This window comes from Solanum stenotomum, chromosome 6 (genome assembly GCF_019186545.1).
Source record: "Solanum stenotomum isolate F172 chromosome 6, ASM1918654v1, whole genome shotgun sequence".
NCBI classification, from domain to species: Eukaryota; Viridiplantae; Streptophyta; class Magnoliopsida; order Solanales; family Solanaceae; genus Solanum; species Solanum stenotomum.
Window position 1 is genome coordinate 47305105 of NC_064287.1, and position 17869 is coordinate 47322973.

At 34.6% G+C, this 17869-nt stretch overlaps 1 protein-coding gene across 2 annotated transcripts; it reads right to left on the reverse strand.

The window, feature by feature from the left end:
* Positions 1-170: 170 nt before the first annotated feature.
* Positions 171-8846, reverse strand: LOC125867824 (paired amphipathic helix protein Sin3-like 4). Of its 2 annotated transcripts, none has more exons than XM_049548406.1 (23): positions 8647-8846; positions 8308-8469; positions 7831-7986; positions 7517-7697; positions 7339-7437; positions 7017-7190; positions 6763-6928; positions 6346-6482; positions 5794-5869; positions 5640-5672; positions 5260-5534; positions 5003-5157; positions 4723-4850; positions 4389-4643; positions 3383-4063; positions 3198-3277; positions 1857-2474; positions 1682-1782; positions 1459-1597; positions 1225-1377; positions 956-1116; positions 766-874; positions 171-681 (listed from the first exon to the last, which is right to left on the reverse strand). In XM_049548406.1, the coding sequence occupies exons 2-23, from the start codon at positions 8355-8357 to the stop codon at positions 514-516; spliced, it is 4095 nt and encodes a 1364-aa protein (XP_049404363.1). In that variant the 5' UTR covers positions 8358-8469; positions 8647-8846; the 3' UTR covers positions 171-513. The 2 variants fall into 2 exon arrangements, with proteins under 2 accessions (XP_049404363.1, XP_049404362.1); XM_049548405.1 differs by having other exon boundaries at positions 6763-6931.
* Positions 8847-17869: the final 9023 nt, after the last annotated feature.

The window sequence follows — 17869 nt, forward strand, 5'->3', positions numbered from 1 at the left end:
AGATCTTTCCTACAAGACTCAATTATTGACCCTTTTGTATAAACTTAATACTCCTTCCATCCAAAAATACTCGTCACGTTTCACTTATCGAGAGTTGAGCCAAAATGATTTTTTTGCCAATCAGGAAAAAGAAAAGGTACATAAATGCAGCAAAGGGATTTACTAAAATGTAACAAGAAACAGATCATGGAATTGATAATTTGAGTGTTTTTACTATAGAGAAGGAAAAAATATATACATCAATCTGGGAACAAAATTTAGAATGACATCCTACAAATTTTCCGAGCTGTTAGCTGGATCATTTATTCAATAGGAAAAGTTAGAAAAATCTATGGTATCACTGTCCAAAATTTGAATTTCCACAAATACGAGCACGAAACAAAAATCACAAGCAATAAAGTCACCTTCGAGAGCCATGTAAAATGTGTGAAATTCTACCTTTGGACTTCATTTCTCCATTTTGTGTGGTCATAGAGCTATAACTATGACTAATTGAAGCTGTAGATTACCTTTCTATGCAAAATGCGCATGTTCAACTGAAAGCAATCTGCGGAAACGTTGTATTTTATTGGACCTGTTCAAACACTCTGAATGGCCATTAGACAAAAGATTCTCCTTTAATATTCTTCGCCTTTTTCTTGAACGTATCAAGAAATCTTCAGTGTCTAAGACGTAAGAGACCTAGGCATCCAAAGCCACAAAAACAAAGTTAGCAAGAGAGACGAGGTTCTTAAGTATGTGGACTTCTGAGGATAGCTAGAGTACCTTTGATGAGCTGCATGCTATCTTACATTCTAGACCATTAAAAAATTTAAGTCCTTCCATAGCCTCAGATGTAAAAGTTTCATCTCTAACTCCTGACTTCCGTTTATTTCTGCAAAATACGAGCATGCATGCATGCATTAATGTATGTTATAAAAAAGGTCAAGAAAGTACTCTTCTATTGATATAGTACCTTGTCAAGAACACCCCAGGGTTCTCCTTCTGAGGAATAACAGAGAGGAGTTCATTGCTCATATAAGCTGCAAAATTTGGGTCCATTGTAACAGCAGACATCTCAGGCTTATCATAAACATAGTCCATGAGTTGTATGGATAGACGTGTTGTTTTAGATGACTGCAATGGAGGTAGTTTATCAATGCTACATTTGAATAGAGAAGGGAATGCTAGGTTTTATATCAGCCACAAAACATAAAAAGAAGCAAAGATGTAGCAAAGACTTACACATGCTATTCTGTATATGGTCTCATCATGAAGAAGGGCACGCACATTTTCATGGTAAACTACATCTGAAAATGTGCTAGAATTTCTTGAGATTTCATATGTATATAGTTGGAGAAGTTTACCTTCCAACTCATCAGTTGCAATCGTCTGAAGCTGCATGAGATGCAGAAACTTAGAATTGTACAAGACAGCTGCATACACCAAACAAAGAGAATGAAAAACACATGCACTTACCTGTTTGACAATTTTGTATATCAGCTTGTCTAAGGTGAAGAGAAGATATGACTGAGCCCCAATAATAGCTCGGCAGTCATCCTCGAACTTTGCATTGTCAGAGGAACCATCAAGCAGGTTATAAAGTGCACTCCTGAATCTGTAACATTAAAGAGGAGCTTAGTCTAATTAAGTACAGATTAATCAAAATCCACTGGAATAGGAAACAAATCACTCAAGTGACCTGGAATATGATTCAGTGGGGTTGATTGCATTCGAGACTCTCCATCTGTGTTCAGCTGATGAAGAATGTGATTTTGCTTTCTGTAGTCTTTCATACAATGTCTGTAGTTAAGAGAAGAAACGTTAATGTTGCATCATGTGAAGAATTTATATTTCATGATATTAAATAGCCATACCTGGTGAAGTCTGAACAGCACATAAAATGAATCATTTCCATAAAATATACGTGATTCCTTCTCCCTGACATGAAATATAGAAGGAACGTGCTTGGTTAGAGGCCTGGATGTATGTAGAAGGCGTTCTGAAAATGGCATAACAGCACCATCTCCTTCAGCATCATGGGCATCAGCAGTACCTTCCACCTCTCCTTCACTCTCTACCTTGTTATCATTCACATCATTGTCCCCATCTTCTTCACGCTCTTCATGAGAACCTTCCCCATTAGCAGACTCACTACCTGAAACATCACAATTTTCAGAAGCATTCTCACTGTCCTCTGATGTCCCATGAGCACTCGCTTCCCCTTCTTCATCAGCATCATTCTCACATCCTCTGCCTCCACCACAAATTTTTTCTTCTCCATGTCCACTTTGGTACAGCTTACTACTTGAACTTCCCTTTAAACTATGCGATACATTTTGACCACCTTCACTCGATGGTGTAGAATTATCCTCAAAATCACCATTTGGAGTTAATTCACCCTCTTCTCGCTCAAGTTTACATTTTCCTACGGATTCTTCAAGACATTTCTCAACTTTGATACCTTCTGCCTTTGGGTCCACGAACCCTCCGTCCTAAAATCATGTAGGAGAAAGAGAAAAAGGATAGCTTAGAGATGGGGGGCAACAACGAATATACTGAAAGCTTAAATAGATATTTTCCTTCTTGTTTTTCTTAAATGTCTTGTTTTCCAAGATTCCGCTTTATTTGATCCAAGGAGAGCTTTTATAATTTATTTATTTTTACTGTATTAGCATGATATTGTAGTTTACAGAAACTGAGATTTCGGTCAACTGCTAAAGAAAGAATACTCTGCTGAGCTTAGAATTTTCCAATTGGAAAGCAGTTATAAAGAGACGGAGCTTACATCACTGTTAGGGACTTAGGGCATCTTCACTGATCCGTGTTGGGTATCTAAACGGGTAAATCTGGGTTGCTATTCTCTGAAGGATTACTTCGGGCACAGCCCAAATCAGCTCACCAAGCAAAATACATATTACCCAACCCGTAAAATTTTGGGTTAATTCTGCCACCCTTAACTGCCTGACAAGGGAGCAAGAGGCATATATACACAGTTCACCGCAGGATCTTAAAAATTCTTTCTTTTGGATTCACGTCAGGATATTTTGCTAGTGGTTGATCTAAAGACTGACTAAATTTTATTTCCTAATTGTTCGGCTTTCTTAGATAGGAACAGAAAAGAGATTGAGCAAGGAGAACAAGTTACAGTGAGGGCACGCCTGGGGTGAGAGGGGGGAGAGGAAGGTTACAATGATCTAAAAGTTAAAACATAATACCTTTGAGTCATTAGACGATACTATCTCAGGTTCACGTTTGATTGTGGAACCACTAGGTCTGGAAGTGCCTGCACCATGCCCTAATAATGGAAAGAGTACATCAACTTTTCAAATACTAAGTCCTATGAAGAGGTGTAGAAAACACAAATGAAAGAGAAATACAGAGTAGGCAGCAGCCTATGAACCTGAAGCAGTTTCTATACAGACTCTTCCATGGCTTTCCCCCACAGTAGTGCTGTTTGAAAGCACTAGCTGGTCGGCACAAAAAGCCTCTCTGCTGAGACCAGATGCCCCATCTGCCATGTTTAGATTAGCGTCTGACTTTCCATGATGAAGGAGGTTCTTTGAAGTTACGATTTTCAGCATTACACCATTTACATTGGGAGAGCTATCATCCTTAAACCCATTTTCACCATCTGCTATCTGAACTCTGGAAGAAATTACATGCTCAGATGTAGGCAGTTCATCTCCATTCCTGGAACTGCTTTGTCTGCAATTCATGCCCGAGCCACTAGCAGGGCTACCAACCCTTTTCCCTTCAATTGCTGTTTTATCTTTAGCATTAAGATTTTTTGCCTTTTCAACATCTACACCATCCACTTCACCCTGAGGCTGACGAGGAACACCAAATATTGGTTCCAGGAAGGTGGTCCAAATCTTCATGACTTTATCCAACTGTTCTCTTGTACAAACTTCTATACATGAATACTTGATGATTTGATAAAGGTCTTCGTGGATGTCAGAATCAGGATACTCGAACTCCAGATGTGTGATAATTGGTTGCCCATTTCCAGCAGCAACAGATAGCAGCACATCATCTTCTTTGCACTTATTTTCACTAATTTCTTTGATCTCAGCCAGCAGTGCTGTGGGGAAGAAAAACATCAGTTCCGTGAGAAATAAGCACTTGTGGCAAGAACAAAGTTCACACAGAAACATTTCCATATAATGGCACTATGATCTCTCAAATGATCTTCTTCTACATAACAATTCAAGATGTGCTTCTACTGCTGGGACAAAATAACAGATGCTTGAAAATTCTGTAATCAACTCAAGAAGTAGCATTATTGGGGTAAGGAACTACTTAAATTTCCGAATTTCTTCGTCATTAATGCTTCCGTTTTCATTTCAATACTTCCACTAGTTATTAGAATGAACTAGTTCAAAATCAGCAAAGTCATCTTACATTACCTTTAGTGCTCAAGCTTTTTGTGTCCTGCTGCTTGAAATAAAAGCTACGATGATCCAGTGATTTGTGATAGTTCTTAGCATAAATCTCAGCCCAAACTTTATTAAAATCAGAACGACACCTCGCCCACTCCTCTTGTTTCTGCTTTAAGCGAGTAAGTATAACTGGAAGGGCAAGTGGTGCATTCTTCCTCAACACATCCATAACATCAAGCCCATGGTCACCGTAAAGACGTTCAATGCACCTTAGATTCAGAGCTATACCAAAACAGTGCATAAGCATTTGTGATAACAACAATTTAAATGGCAATATCAGCATTATTTATTGGTCTCTTACCAGTAAAATGTTCTTCAATACGGATATGACTATCACTCGAAATAGTATTATCATTGATCTTGTTGAGCAATTCTTCAACGCGTCTTGTTGTTGCATTGACAGACTCTAAAAGCATATCCAGCTCAAACCTATTATCATGAAAACATCACCAATTGCAAATGAGAATTAAGGAGAACTATACAATAATTGGTAGGCGGAGAAGAGATCCCTTCATCTCACATATACTAGATAAAATGAAGGTTAAGACTTTAAGACCACATGCATCAAGACAACTTCCAACCTGTCATCTTCGCATCGGAACAAGCTTTCTTCATACTGGTTTTTGCGCATATGTTTAAAAGAGTAATCCTCACTTCCTGATGTTACGGATACCCAGTGATCATTTAATACTTCGGCACCAATATCTGTTTTCTGACTCGCTAAAGGAATTGGATACTGCAGTAAGATAAGATCCATGCACCATTGTGCAAAAGATTTAGAAGACAATAATACATGTAGTTAAAAAAAATAGAGTAATTTTATACAATAGATCTGTACATTCTTTGGAAGAAGCCGATAACTTGGGGAGCAACTGTCACAGTTAGAGAGATCAAGTTCATGTATAGGTTTTGCTGCGTATTTATCCTTGCTTGTATACAGGGACATCTTCTGCCCTTGTGCATCTCTAGTAGCATAGGCAACGGGTCTTTCAGGTCTATCTCTTTCTCTTGTCTCACGAACTCTATTCCTTTCTTCCCACTCGCAATCTCGGTCTTTGTCCCTGTCTTCTACTTTCTCAGACTTGGGATTGGGTTCATCACTCCATAAGGACTCTGCAGTGGATTGAGATAAGTCAGAGATCTAGAGGATACGCAGGGGACACAGACCCATTGTATTCATTGTCATATCTTCAAAACTAAATCTAACATCATTCTTACGTGTTTTGCTCAGAATAGCAGCAAGATATCCATCTGCAGAAAAGCTCCAAATTAGATAAAAACCTTATTAAGATCTGGAAAAGAAAACTCAAACAGCAGTAGCCCAGAAATGCAAGTGTAACAGAAATGTAAGCACGAATCATTAGCTTATTACCTGTCCTCTCACAATGAGAAATAAATTCATCAAATCCGTCCATGAGATCTGGATGTTTCTGAAGTAAGCTGCTAACCTAATAGGAACAAATTTTCACTCCAATTACTAATTTTACTGATACTAAAGAAGCATTATAAACAAGAAACTGAATCATGTAATTGACAAGCAAGCATACAGTCAAGCCAAACCCAAAGGCATGCCAGTGGAACCACATTCTCATTAGAAAAGATTCATAAGTATGTGTATAGGCAACATATTATACTTCCATGAATTTTCATCATTTTTCTTTATGGGGAGGGGGGGGGATTCAAAGTATTTATGCAATTGATAGTTGATGACAGTCTAGACCTCAGATGTATGTGAAGATATATGAACATTGGGATTCATTGTCCTAAAAACAAAAGAATGACACATATACACAAGATTTCTCACTACAGACGAAGGTAGTGAGAAATCACTTCAAGGATATTAATATTCTTAACCAGGATAAATAAACCCAATAATTTAACCAAGCTCATTTGAAAAGCAATTTCAAAGAATGAAGAACGATACCCCGGATTGTAATTGTGTTCTTGTAACTCCTTCCTTGCAATAGAAATTAAGGCACTTAAAAAATTGTTTTCGATCTCCCATATCCTGTAACCTTTCCTTAACCCGCTCACAGTAAGCAAAGCCATGGTCCTGCATACCTGCTCCAACATAAGCAGATTACGAATGAATTGAACTTAAAAATCTAATGAAGCTAATAAAAAAGAAACTTAGAATATGTTTATAGGAAGTGAAACATACATCCAGCAAATTTAGCAGACCAAATTGTTATATACCATACAACAATGTGCAAAGTCCCATAATCATAACTTTCTCAACTTTTAAACTACATGCTTACAAAATATATTTCAAGGAATTTCTATATAAGTTGATCGCTTTTAAAAGTGGGAACAAGAAATTTATATCAGTAGGCAAACTTACTGGGTTCAAACTGGTCAACAGCAACATCTCTATGAACAGATTTTCTGTCCAGCTCTCTATCCTCATACTGTCGTTCCCTTCTTTCCCTTTCAGTTCTCATCATTGTTTCTTCATATTCTGGATCAGACCGATCAACAGCATTCTCCCGGACAACTAGTGAAGTAGCCTTCTAAACAGAGCCAAAAAAATTACCCTGATTTATCTGCCAATATTCAACGACATCAGACTCTAGAAAATCATCATCAAGAAACTACCTTCTCGACATGCATGTGCCTTGCTGCAGTCATCGAAGAGCTTTTCTCATCATAACGCATGATAGGGGCCCTATGAGCTTGAGCATTACGAGCTCGGGCTGCTGCCATGGCATCAGGTAAAAAGTGGGTGAACTCTTCAAGCAAATCAGCATGGCCACGGAAAAGGTAGGAGACCTGCAAAAACATAAAGTCGCCTCACCATGCATACGAACTCAGTACTGACATTTGAAAGCAATCAATTCCCAGAATAAATTAGAAAAGATGCATGCTTTGCTTTTGTACTCATATACAAGAAACTGTCAAGCACTGGCGAGTAACATACCTCATTATAAACTTCTGCAATAGCCTTGTTTTCCTTTCTATACAAATTCAAAATATCAAGAAACGACTTATATACGAAATCATCGCCCTGAAATCTAGTCTGCAAGCAGCTCATTAGTCAAATGAGAAAAGCAATTTTAATTCAGAAAGCAACATTCATCAGTTGCGTGATGATTTACCTTTATCTTGTTTACAAAACTGATTGCTTCTTCAAATTCAACTGGCTTTTTCACTGGAGCTTCATCCTCTGGATTAGTGATCTCATATCCCTTGGGCAAAAATGTATTGAAACCCAAAATTAAGGTTTGATGCCCTTTGAATAAATCCTTCACCCTCGCTATGACACCAGAAGTATCAATTCTACAAACAAACATCCCCAAGGAAAACCTTAAAAATGACTAATCAAGCACCAAATATTGCTAAATCAATGGCAGTTAACCTATCAGGATTACTTTTCGGGGAAGTAGGGAGAGGAAGTAACACAAAATTCTACCTTTGAGACTTGAAATCTTTCATGACATCAAGAAACTCATCATACTTGTCCCTTCTGTCCTGAAAGATTTCCTTCACTGACTTTAGATAGGAAAGCGCATCGTTTGTTGTTAGCTTGTTCGCACTACTTCCCCCCATCATTGGAGATTGCCCAGAACTGCAGTATCAAAAATAACAATACATGACAAAAGAACACATCTTTCTACAAGCTTGAACACTTCATACAATCACATTAGTTACAATATCAATACTTAATCTGTACATATTCTAAAATAAACCAATCTCAAGCTAAAAAACAAAATCTGGAAAAACTTACTATTTTGCAACTAAACTAAAAAAATACTACTCTGTTCAGCTCGAATTATAGGTCACCAAATTATACGTTACAATTTTCAAAATATAACCTAATAACCTCAAAATTAAACACAAACTAATCCACAAAATTACATATTTAGCAGTTGATGATAATAAAACTTACGGTTCACCACGAGAAGAAACAACAATAGGGCGTTTGAGTTGAGAACTCATCTCTACAACAACACATCTTCATATCTCTTCACCATTGTAGAAATTAAAACAAAAAATCAACGCTTTTATTTAGCTCTCCAAATCCTCCAATTAAACAAAACAATACAAAATCCTGAAACAAAAATACACATAATTACAGATCTAAACAAATTAACCACAATAATCAACTAATAATCCCTTAAACTCAACATAGATCACCTCAAAATTCTAATCAAAATCTACTAAATTACATTACTTGAAATTTAAGAAAAGCCTAAAAATAATGACAAAAAAGCGAAAGAATTATTACAGAGATCTTCAAACGAGTCCGTTAATGGCGGTTGAAAAATTCTCTCCAATGGAAGAAACCAAAACACTTCCAAAAACAAAAAAAACTGTGTAGAAGTGATGAATATGTAGTTTTTTTTTCAATTCTTTATTGCTTTATGGCTATGGCTATGCTATGGTTGTAATTGATTTTATTTATTTTTGTAAATTTTTTTTTGCTAATTATTTTGAAGATTTTTTTATATATATAATATGGAGGAAAAAAATTCTTTGTGATACATACAACAACAATATGAGAGGAGAAAAAAAAAGAGAAGAGTTTATAATATTTGTATTAAGTCTTAGCTGGTTTTTTTTTGTTGTTGTTATATATAATTATTTTTTTTGAAAAAAATATATTAATACAGAGAAAGATAGAAGGAGAAGAAAAGAAAAGCCACTAATGGGGGGGGGGGGGGGGGGGGGGNGGGGTAGGGGAGTCATTTTGACCTCTTTTTTTATGGTATCAAATGGACTCTACTTAATTAAGACCTAATTGTAGGGAATTAGGAGTTGATTAAAACTTAAAAGGGTAAGAAGTGAGGATTTTGGGTCGTTTGGTACGCGGACTTAATTATTTCATGATTATTGTTTTGGATTATATAATTATTATTATTGGATTAGTTTATCCCAAAACAAAGTTTATATATCTGATTAAATTGTAATCTCAAATTTAATTTTAAGATATTCTATTTTATCTCGATTCTCGCATACCGGATAACCTTTTAGAGTATATAATATTATTGGAATTCTTTTTAGAGTCAAAACAATAAAATTATGAATGTACTGTGACAAGTTATCTTGGTATTAGTAATGTAAACATAAGAAATGCAAAAATTTAGTAATGTTATGGGTGTTTGACAGTGAGAATTATTTATTTATTTATTTGGAGTAATTTTTTATTTTGTATCAAATTTGTGTCTGTATATAAATTTTCAAATCCAACTTGAAATTGGATTCCAAATTTAGAAAATGCTCCAAATATATTTTTAACTCTTTTTTTTTCTTCATAAATTTCAAATAAAGTGACATCTTCTCCCTTTTGTAAAAAGTATAATTAGTCAAAGAAATAAACAAGTGACAAAGTAATTTCCACAAGTATAGTCAGGAAAGAGTGGTGCATAAGCAAGTTTATATATGTCTGGTGAAGATGGAAGGATTGATTTTAATAGACTCTCGATTCAAATAAAATAAACTCAAATCAAGTATAGAAAAAAAATACATTAGTGAAGAAAATATCCAAGAGATAATGGTGAAGCGAACAATAATAACCACAACATAATATGATAATCGAAACAAGAAATAACTAGTAATAAATCAAAAAATAAAATAGTAGAATAATAACAGTAATGATAAGAAAAATTGGACAACGTTCAATTATCTATTAGTCAAACCCAAGATCATTTTCAAATTCAACTTTGTAAAATTTAGATTAAATAAAAAGTATTTAAAATTTATAACCAAATGCTTATTTAAAATTGTAATGTAAGAATTTTAATAATACAAGGAAAATATAATATAATGATGAATATTTAATTTAAATATGTTATGTATTTGTATATATTTTATAATTTAATATATTTATTTATTTTATAAGTTCTTTTCTTACTGCCATAAGTTTTGTCATTTTAATATTTTAAACGCATATATGATACCCTTATTACTTGTCGTCTTATTACAATGTATTATTTTAACATAATTTAAGCAGATATTATTTATGAGAAAAATAAAACGACTAACCGAATATTTTATTAAGTAAAGTTGACTACACCTTTCTGTGGAGCTTATATTATATAATAATATAAAACAATATGTCCTAAAATCCCAACCAAAGCGATCCTTAATAGTAGATAAAAAGTAGAAAAGGTCATATAGCTCATTTTATATTTTTATATATTGTTATTTGCTTATTAGTAGTATTTATTTTATTATTATTATTATTATTATTAGAAACAAATAGTTTTTACTGTAATTTTTATAGTAACTTTAAATTATTTTTACGTAGTTTGTTTATATGTGAAGCGCTACATAATTCAATACCTTTTACTAGTTGTTTAGATGGTTGTTAATTGTTACTCATTATATTGTTAGTTTAAATATAATATTTATTTTATTTGTAATATTCGCTAAGTAAGACGAAAAGTCTTTTGGGTAGCGATGATTTGATATGATCGCGTGGTTACCTTAATTTTCTTCTCATTTAATTACTATTTAATTTTAAAATAAATATCGTTTACCCTATCTTCTTGTAATAAAATAATATTATACAATCAATATAATACAACATAATACATTGTAAAATAATAAATAAAAACCATTGGAGAGTCAAAATCAATACTTCATGCATTGACTTTTACATTCACGAACGTGAGAACAGATTGACAAATATTACATCTATTACCATTTTTTTCTGCAAAATTAATCAGTTTGAATTCCTTGTTACAATTTACAATTACTGTGTATTAGTGTGTATTTATATATTATAATCTGTAATAAAAAATAAAAAAATATTCCTGAGATGCAATCGTGAAATAGTTGAGATCTATCCATCATTAATTAAAGGTTTTGAGTTTAAATTTTTGAAAATGAAAAAATACAATTGGAAGCATCGATTCCATAAATAAACTTTACAATGCACAAATTTTATTTAATTGGCTTCAATAGGATTGCCAAACACCGGCGAAACCCCCCTTCATAGTAATATAATTCAAATATAACATGTTTTTTTTTTTTTACAATCACATTTTAATTGATTAATATTTAAATATATTGAGTTATATTTCACAAAGACTTAAATCAAAACTTATCAATTATTGAGGGACCAAAATACTATTATCCATTACTAGAATTTGGTTTGTTAAGTAGGTTATTATCAGATGACCAAAAAACAAGTTGTAGGTTATTATGCTAAAATAAAGTAAATACTATAAGATACTAAGGGCAAAATTGTCCAGAAAAACACTTTACCAAGTTTGAAAGGTTTGTGCATGCTACGGGTTAGCTAATTGGGCCTATTTGGTTGCCTAATTAGTAAATTTTAAGGTTAGGATTTATAGTTTTTTTTAGGGTTTTTCCTTGGTTATGTAAAATTATATAAGCATTTATCTGGTTTAACAATATAATTATTTCCCAAAAAGTAACGACAGTTTTTTTTAATATAAAAAAAAATATATATAGACGGTCAAAATATTCAACTTGTCCTTCGGGATGGCTCAGTTGGTTTGGACGGTGGTTATCCACACGGATGATCCGGGATCGATCCCCCCCCTCAATGCCTTCTGAGTCGAGCCTGTCGCATAGGGCTTGCCTAGTGCGGTNTCTCATAAACATGAAGTTTTTACTAATTTTGAAGTATTCTGTAGAAAAGTCCAAAGAGAAGCAGGCTATTTTATTTCCACCATTCACAGTGATCATGGAGGAGAATTCGAAAACAAATCTTTTGAGGAATTTTGCAACCAACAGGGATACACTCAAAATTTCTCATCTCCCCGATCTCCTCAACAAAATGGTGTAGTGGAACGAAAGAATCGATCTATCCAGGATACAGCCAGAACTATGCTTCTCGATCAAAGTCTACCAGATCACTTCTGGGCAGAAGCCGTAAGTACTGCATGTCATATCTTAAATAGGTGCTTGATCAGACCTATCCTGAAAAAGACCCCTTACAAGCTATGGAAAGGTAAGAAGCCTAACATTAGTTACTTTCACCCTTTCGGATGCAAATGCTACATTCACAACAATGGTAAGAATAATCTTGGTAAGTTCGACCCTCGAAGTGATGAAGGAATATTCTTAGGATATTCCCCTTCTAGTCGAGCTTTTAGAGTTTTTAATAAGCGAACTCTAAGTGTTGAAGAATCTGTTCATGTTGTTTTTGATGAAACTAATCCGAGAATGCAGGCTATAGATTCAATTCTTCAGGAAGAAGAACCTATACCTCATACCTCTTCAACTAGCCAAGAACCAACAGTAGTCGACTATGACACTTCCTCAAAACCGACTAATGTTGAAGAAGAGTCAACTTTCAACATAGAAAAGTCGAATGTTCCAAGAGAATGGAGACACAGTTCAAGTTTTCCAAATGATTTTATTATCGGAAATCCATCAGAGAAGATACAAACCAGAGCCTCCATTAGAAAACAAGCGTCTGTAGCTCTCATCTCACAAATTGAACCAAAACGAATTGATGAGGCCTTAGCTGATGAATCATGGATTGAAGCTATGAAAGAAGAATTAGAACAGTTTGAAAGAAATCAAGTTTGGACTCTCATTAAAAGACCAAAGAACTGTTCAGTAATCGGCACAAAATGGGTTTTTCGAAACAAAAATGAAGAAGGTAAAGTTATCAGAAATAAAGCCAGACTAGTTGCACAAGGCTACTCTCAGCAAGAAGGTATTGATTATGATGAAACTTTTGCTCCTGTAGCAAGGTTAGAATCTATACGAATTCTTCTTGCATATGCATCTTTTAACAAATTCAAATTATTTCAAATGGATGTAAAAAGTGCTTTTTTGAATGGCTTTATAAATGAAGAAGTTTTTGTTAAACAACCTCCCGGTTTTGAAAATCCTTCATGTCCTGATTATGTTTTCAAACTTTCTAAGGCACTTTATGGTCTTAAACAAGCCCCTAAAGCTTGGTATGAAAGACTAAGTACCTTTTTGCTCAAAAATAATTTTCAACGAGGAAAAATTGATACTACACTTTTTACGCAAGCTCTTAATTCAAGTCTTCTCATTGTTCAAATTTATGTTGATGACATTATATTTGGAAGCTCTAACATCTCTTTGTGTGAGAATTTTGCAAATCTTATGAAAGGAGAATTCGAAATGAGTCTTATGGGAGAACTCTCATTTTTCCTTGGACTTCAAATCAAGCAGTCTCATGATGGAACGTTTATTAACCAAAGCAAATATGCAAAGGAGTTAATAAAAAAATTTGGAATGGAAAAGGGAAAGGCTTTCGGAACTCCTATGAGTCCATCCACATGTTTGGAAACAGATAACGCAGGAAAAGACGTGGACGAAAAACTTTATCGTGGAATGATCGGATCACTGCTTTACTTAACAGCCAGTCGACCTGACATTATGTATAGTGTGTGCAAATGTGCAAGATTTCAATCCGCTCCAAAGGAATCTCATCTCACTGCTGTAAAAAGAATTATTCGATACTTGATCGGTACTTCAGAGATGGGACTATGGTATCCTTGCTCATCTAATTTTGAATTATCTGGATTTTCTGATGCTGATTTTGCAGGAGACAAAAATGATAGAAAAAGTACTAGTGGTACTTGTCAATTTCTTGGAAAATCTTTAATTTCTTGGCATAGCAAAAAACAATCCTCTGTGGCTCTCTCAACTACTGAATCTGAATATCTTGCCATTGGTAGTTGTGGAACTCAATTATTATGGATTATGCATCAATTGCTTGATTTTAATTTATGCTATGAAAGTGTACCCATTTTCTGTGATAATACCAGTGCAATTAGCTTGTCAAAATATACTGTGCATCATTCTAGAGCTAAACATATTGACATTAAGCATCATTTTATTAGAGATCATGTAGAAAATGGAGATTTCATTCTAGAATTTGTTAATTCCGAAAATCAACTTGCTGATATTTTTACAAAACCTTTACTTGAAGAAAGATTTTGTTTTCTTAGAAAATCTTTAGGAATTATTGCTATGTGAATTTTTCTTTTACTTTTTTTTGACTTAATTATGTACCTTGATGTGATTGTGTTTCCTTTCCTGTCTTTTCAACTCTTTTTCTGACTACCGTCGCTTCTTCTTCTCTTATTTTTATAAACCCTTCATCTTCCTATTTCCTTTTAAACTTCAAAATCTCCTAAGTTCCCTTCATCTTTCTTACCCACTCTTCTTCTTTTCTCTCCACCATGACTAGAACTCGTTCAATGACTGCTCCAAAAATTCTCGTCAATGATCTCGGCTCCACTGAGGTTGATTCTCTTTCCCTCTCCTCGAATTCTGATATAGCAGAATCCTCTGCTAGACCCTCTTCTTCAAAGAAGAGGACTTCATCAGTCAAGAAGAAAAGTTGTAAAAAGGCTCGCTCAGATCCATCAATCTCTTTTGAACCAGAGGACATGCATAAATTTTGGGGAGTTGAACAAAAGCGAAAGTTCGAAGCTTTCAAGAAACGTCCAATTGTGCCAGGACGAGTAATAAACTTAGAACAATTGGAAGATTCTCACTGTCCGGTAATCTCTCTCTTCAGAACTCAAAAACTATCTCTGTTGCTTCGTCTATGTGGTCATGAACTTTATGAAGAACCTGTCAGATTGTTCTATGCTAATCTCCGTGTTTCTGAAGACAGTGGAGATCTGGAAACCCTAGTGTTAGGAAATCGCATTGTTATTAATGATTCTATATTTAAAGACGTCTTTGGCTCTGAGTTCTTTGATGATGTTCCCTATATGAATGGGGTGTGGCCTGAAAATTTTGAAGTCTCTTTTGAAGCTGCAAAAGTAGCAGTTGCTGAACCTAATACTGATTTATCGAATTTTGGTCCTCTGTCGCTATGTTTTGAAAATCGTATCATTGCTCATATTGTGGCTACAACTTTGGTTCCTCGAAAGGGCTCTCTTAGCAATATCTCAACTAGAGATGTATTTATTCTTTACTGCTTTGTGAAAAAGCACCGTATTAACTGGGCTGCCTGGATTCGTGAATATATGTTGGAAAGTGTTGACGATTCAAATCCCTCTGCCAGTTTACCCTATGGGTTGCTTGTCTCTCGTATCATAGTCGACTCACTGGTTGATCTATCTAACTACAAGCCTGTTGAAGTCAATGCTACTTATGACACCAAGACTTTTTCAAGTATGGGATATGTTCTGGTAAATAACAAATGGCACAAGAAGGAATCTCTCCAGGCTAGGGCTGAGACTCCCAAAGCTACTCGAGTGTCAGCAGATTCTGCATCAGCTCTTCTCCAGGAAGTTGGAGATATCAAGACTCGTCTGACTAGTCTTGAATCAAATGTAATGGTCATGCAGGAATGTCTGAATAAGAACCTTCAACACAGTAAGGATACTAGCACTGATGTAAGAAAAATTAAGCTTGCAGTGGAAGATTTGAAAAAGGAAGGTGTAAAGACTGTTAACAGGTTAATCAAACAGGTGAACTCCATCAAGGCAGGAACTGACTCCTCACACAATGAGCTAGCTGTCTCAGTACAGACTTCGTACTCAAACTTTTCAAAAGATGTTGAACGTTCCTACGACTCTTTCTGCAGGAACATTCTCAACACTCTTAAGTATTTCCTTGGCCGTCGTTGAAAACTCTGTTTCCTCCTCTCTTTTGCTCAGACATCAGTCCAAAGGGACATGTCTTCCTCATCTTAACTGTTTTAACTTATTTTGTCTAAAACTGTGACTGTTTTGTCTGTTATCTATGGTACCAAACTTTGCCATGTATGTCCTTTTGTTTTCCTTTTTGATTATGCCAAGGGGGAGAATAAAAGCAGTCATATAACCATACGCAGCAGAACAGAATACACTTAAACAGGGGAAGCGCAGAATAGAGCCTAGAGACAGGGGGAGCAAATAACAGGGAAGTTAAAATGATCACATTCCATCGTATAGTTATATTATGTGTCATCATCAAAAAAGGGGAAGAGTGTTAGCATTAATGTTTTGATAATGATTGCAGGACACAGGATCAGCTGGACTCAAAAAGGAAAAGTAACATCAACAGGATAAACATGGAAGGAAATATAGTTAGAGCAAATCAAGGCTAACAAATCTGGAAGATTCACTCACTCAAATGGAAGGAATCAGGGTGAAGCAAATCAAGGCTAACGAATCAGGAAGTTAATAATCTGTACAAGGCAGAAGATTCACTCACTCAAATGGAAGGATTCAGGGTGAAGCAAATCAAGGCTAACGAATCAGGAAGTTAATAATCTGTACAAGGCAGATTCTCACAAAGAAGGAAGGAAAATATTTACACGAACATATCTGATATGGACGTGTTTACACTCAATCAAGGAATCATTACAAATCCTTGACTGAAAGAAAATCTCTTGGGTTTCCCTTGAAGAGCAGAATTATCATCCATCTCCAACCTATAAATTATCCACACCCTCAACATAGAGAAATACGAACTTCACTTGAACTTGTATTGTTGCTTTCTTTTATCTTTGAGAAAAACCTTGTAGTCTGTCTAGTCTACAATTGTAACAGAAAAGAGAAAGAATTATCTCTAGTATAGGTTTTACAAGTAGAGGTTGCGTCAAGATAAGAAGTCTGATCTGCATATCAGACAAGTACTGAATACTCCAACATTGTATCACCAAGTTCACTCAAAGCTCTTAAGGAAACCCTTGTAACCCAAGGGGACTGGAAGTAGGCACCACATCGGTGTTCCGAACCAGGATAAAGTTTTCTGTCTCTTTACATTCTGTCATTATATTTTACATCGTTTGAAATTACTAACTTGCAGGTCAGTTGACTCTCACCCTTGAGTAGTCGACTCGAAGAAAATTTCAATTCACCCCCCCCCCTCTTTACTTTCAACACGGTTCGATTTTATGAAGGACATGTAAAGAAACGTAAATTAGTTTAATGAAGGAAATGTGGCTTATGAACGGGATTGAAAAATTTATCAATTTGAAATTTCTAACCTATGTTTATGAGTTGCGTAATGCTTTGTGCCTGACTTATTGTATTAGTAATTTATCTCTAATGATTTAATTTATGTAATGTCATTTCATTGCATATGAATTTATATATTAAGAAAAGTTCTAAATAAAGTTTAAGTATTTGTGTGATTAAACTAATTTACAAGGTATAATGAGAAATTCTAAAAATTAAATAATTTTAAATATAAAATGTAACCTTCGTTTAAAACAGACTAAAGAAAATTAAGCTAAAGGCAATAAGTTGGGGAACCCTATCTTAAGAACCTGTTTTGGATAGATTTTTATTTTTGATTTATAAGTGGAAAGTTACAAGTTAGAAATTCAAATTTAGGATTCTTGAGTTCTTAATTTTAAAAAAATAATAATTTTAGCTTAACACCGAGTTGTTTTTAAGCACTTTTTAAATTTATTCAAACATTCCAAAAGTATTTTAAAACTATTTTGACTTAAAAACACTTAAAATAAGCCAATTTAAACAGTCTCTTAGTGTTTGTTTGGATTGACTTATGTTAAGTATCTTAAGCCAAAATAACTTTTAAAC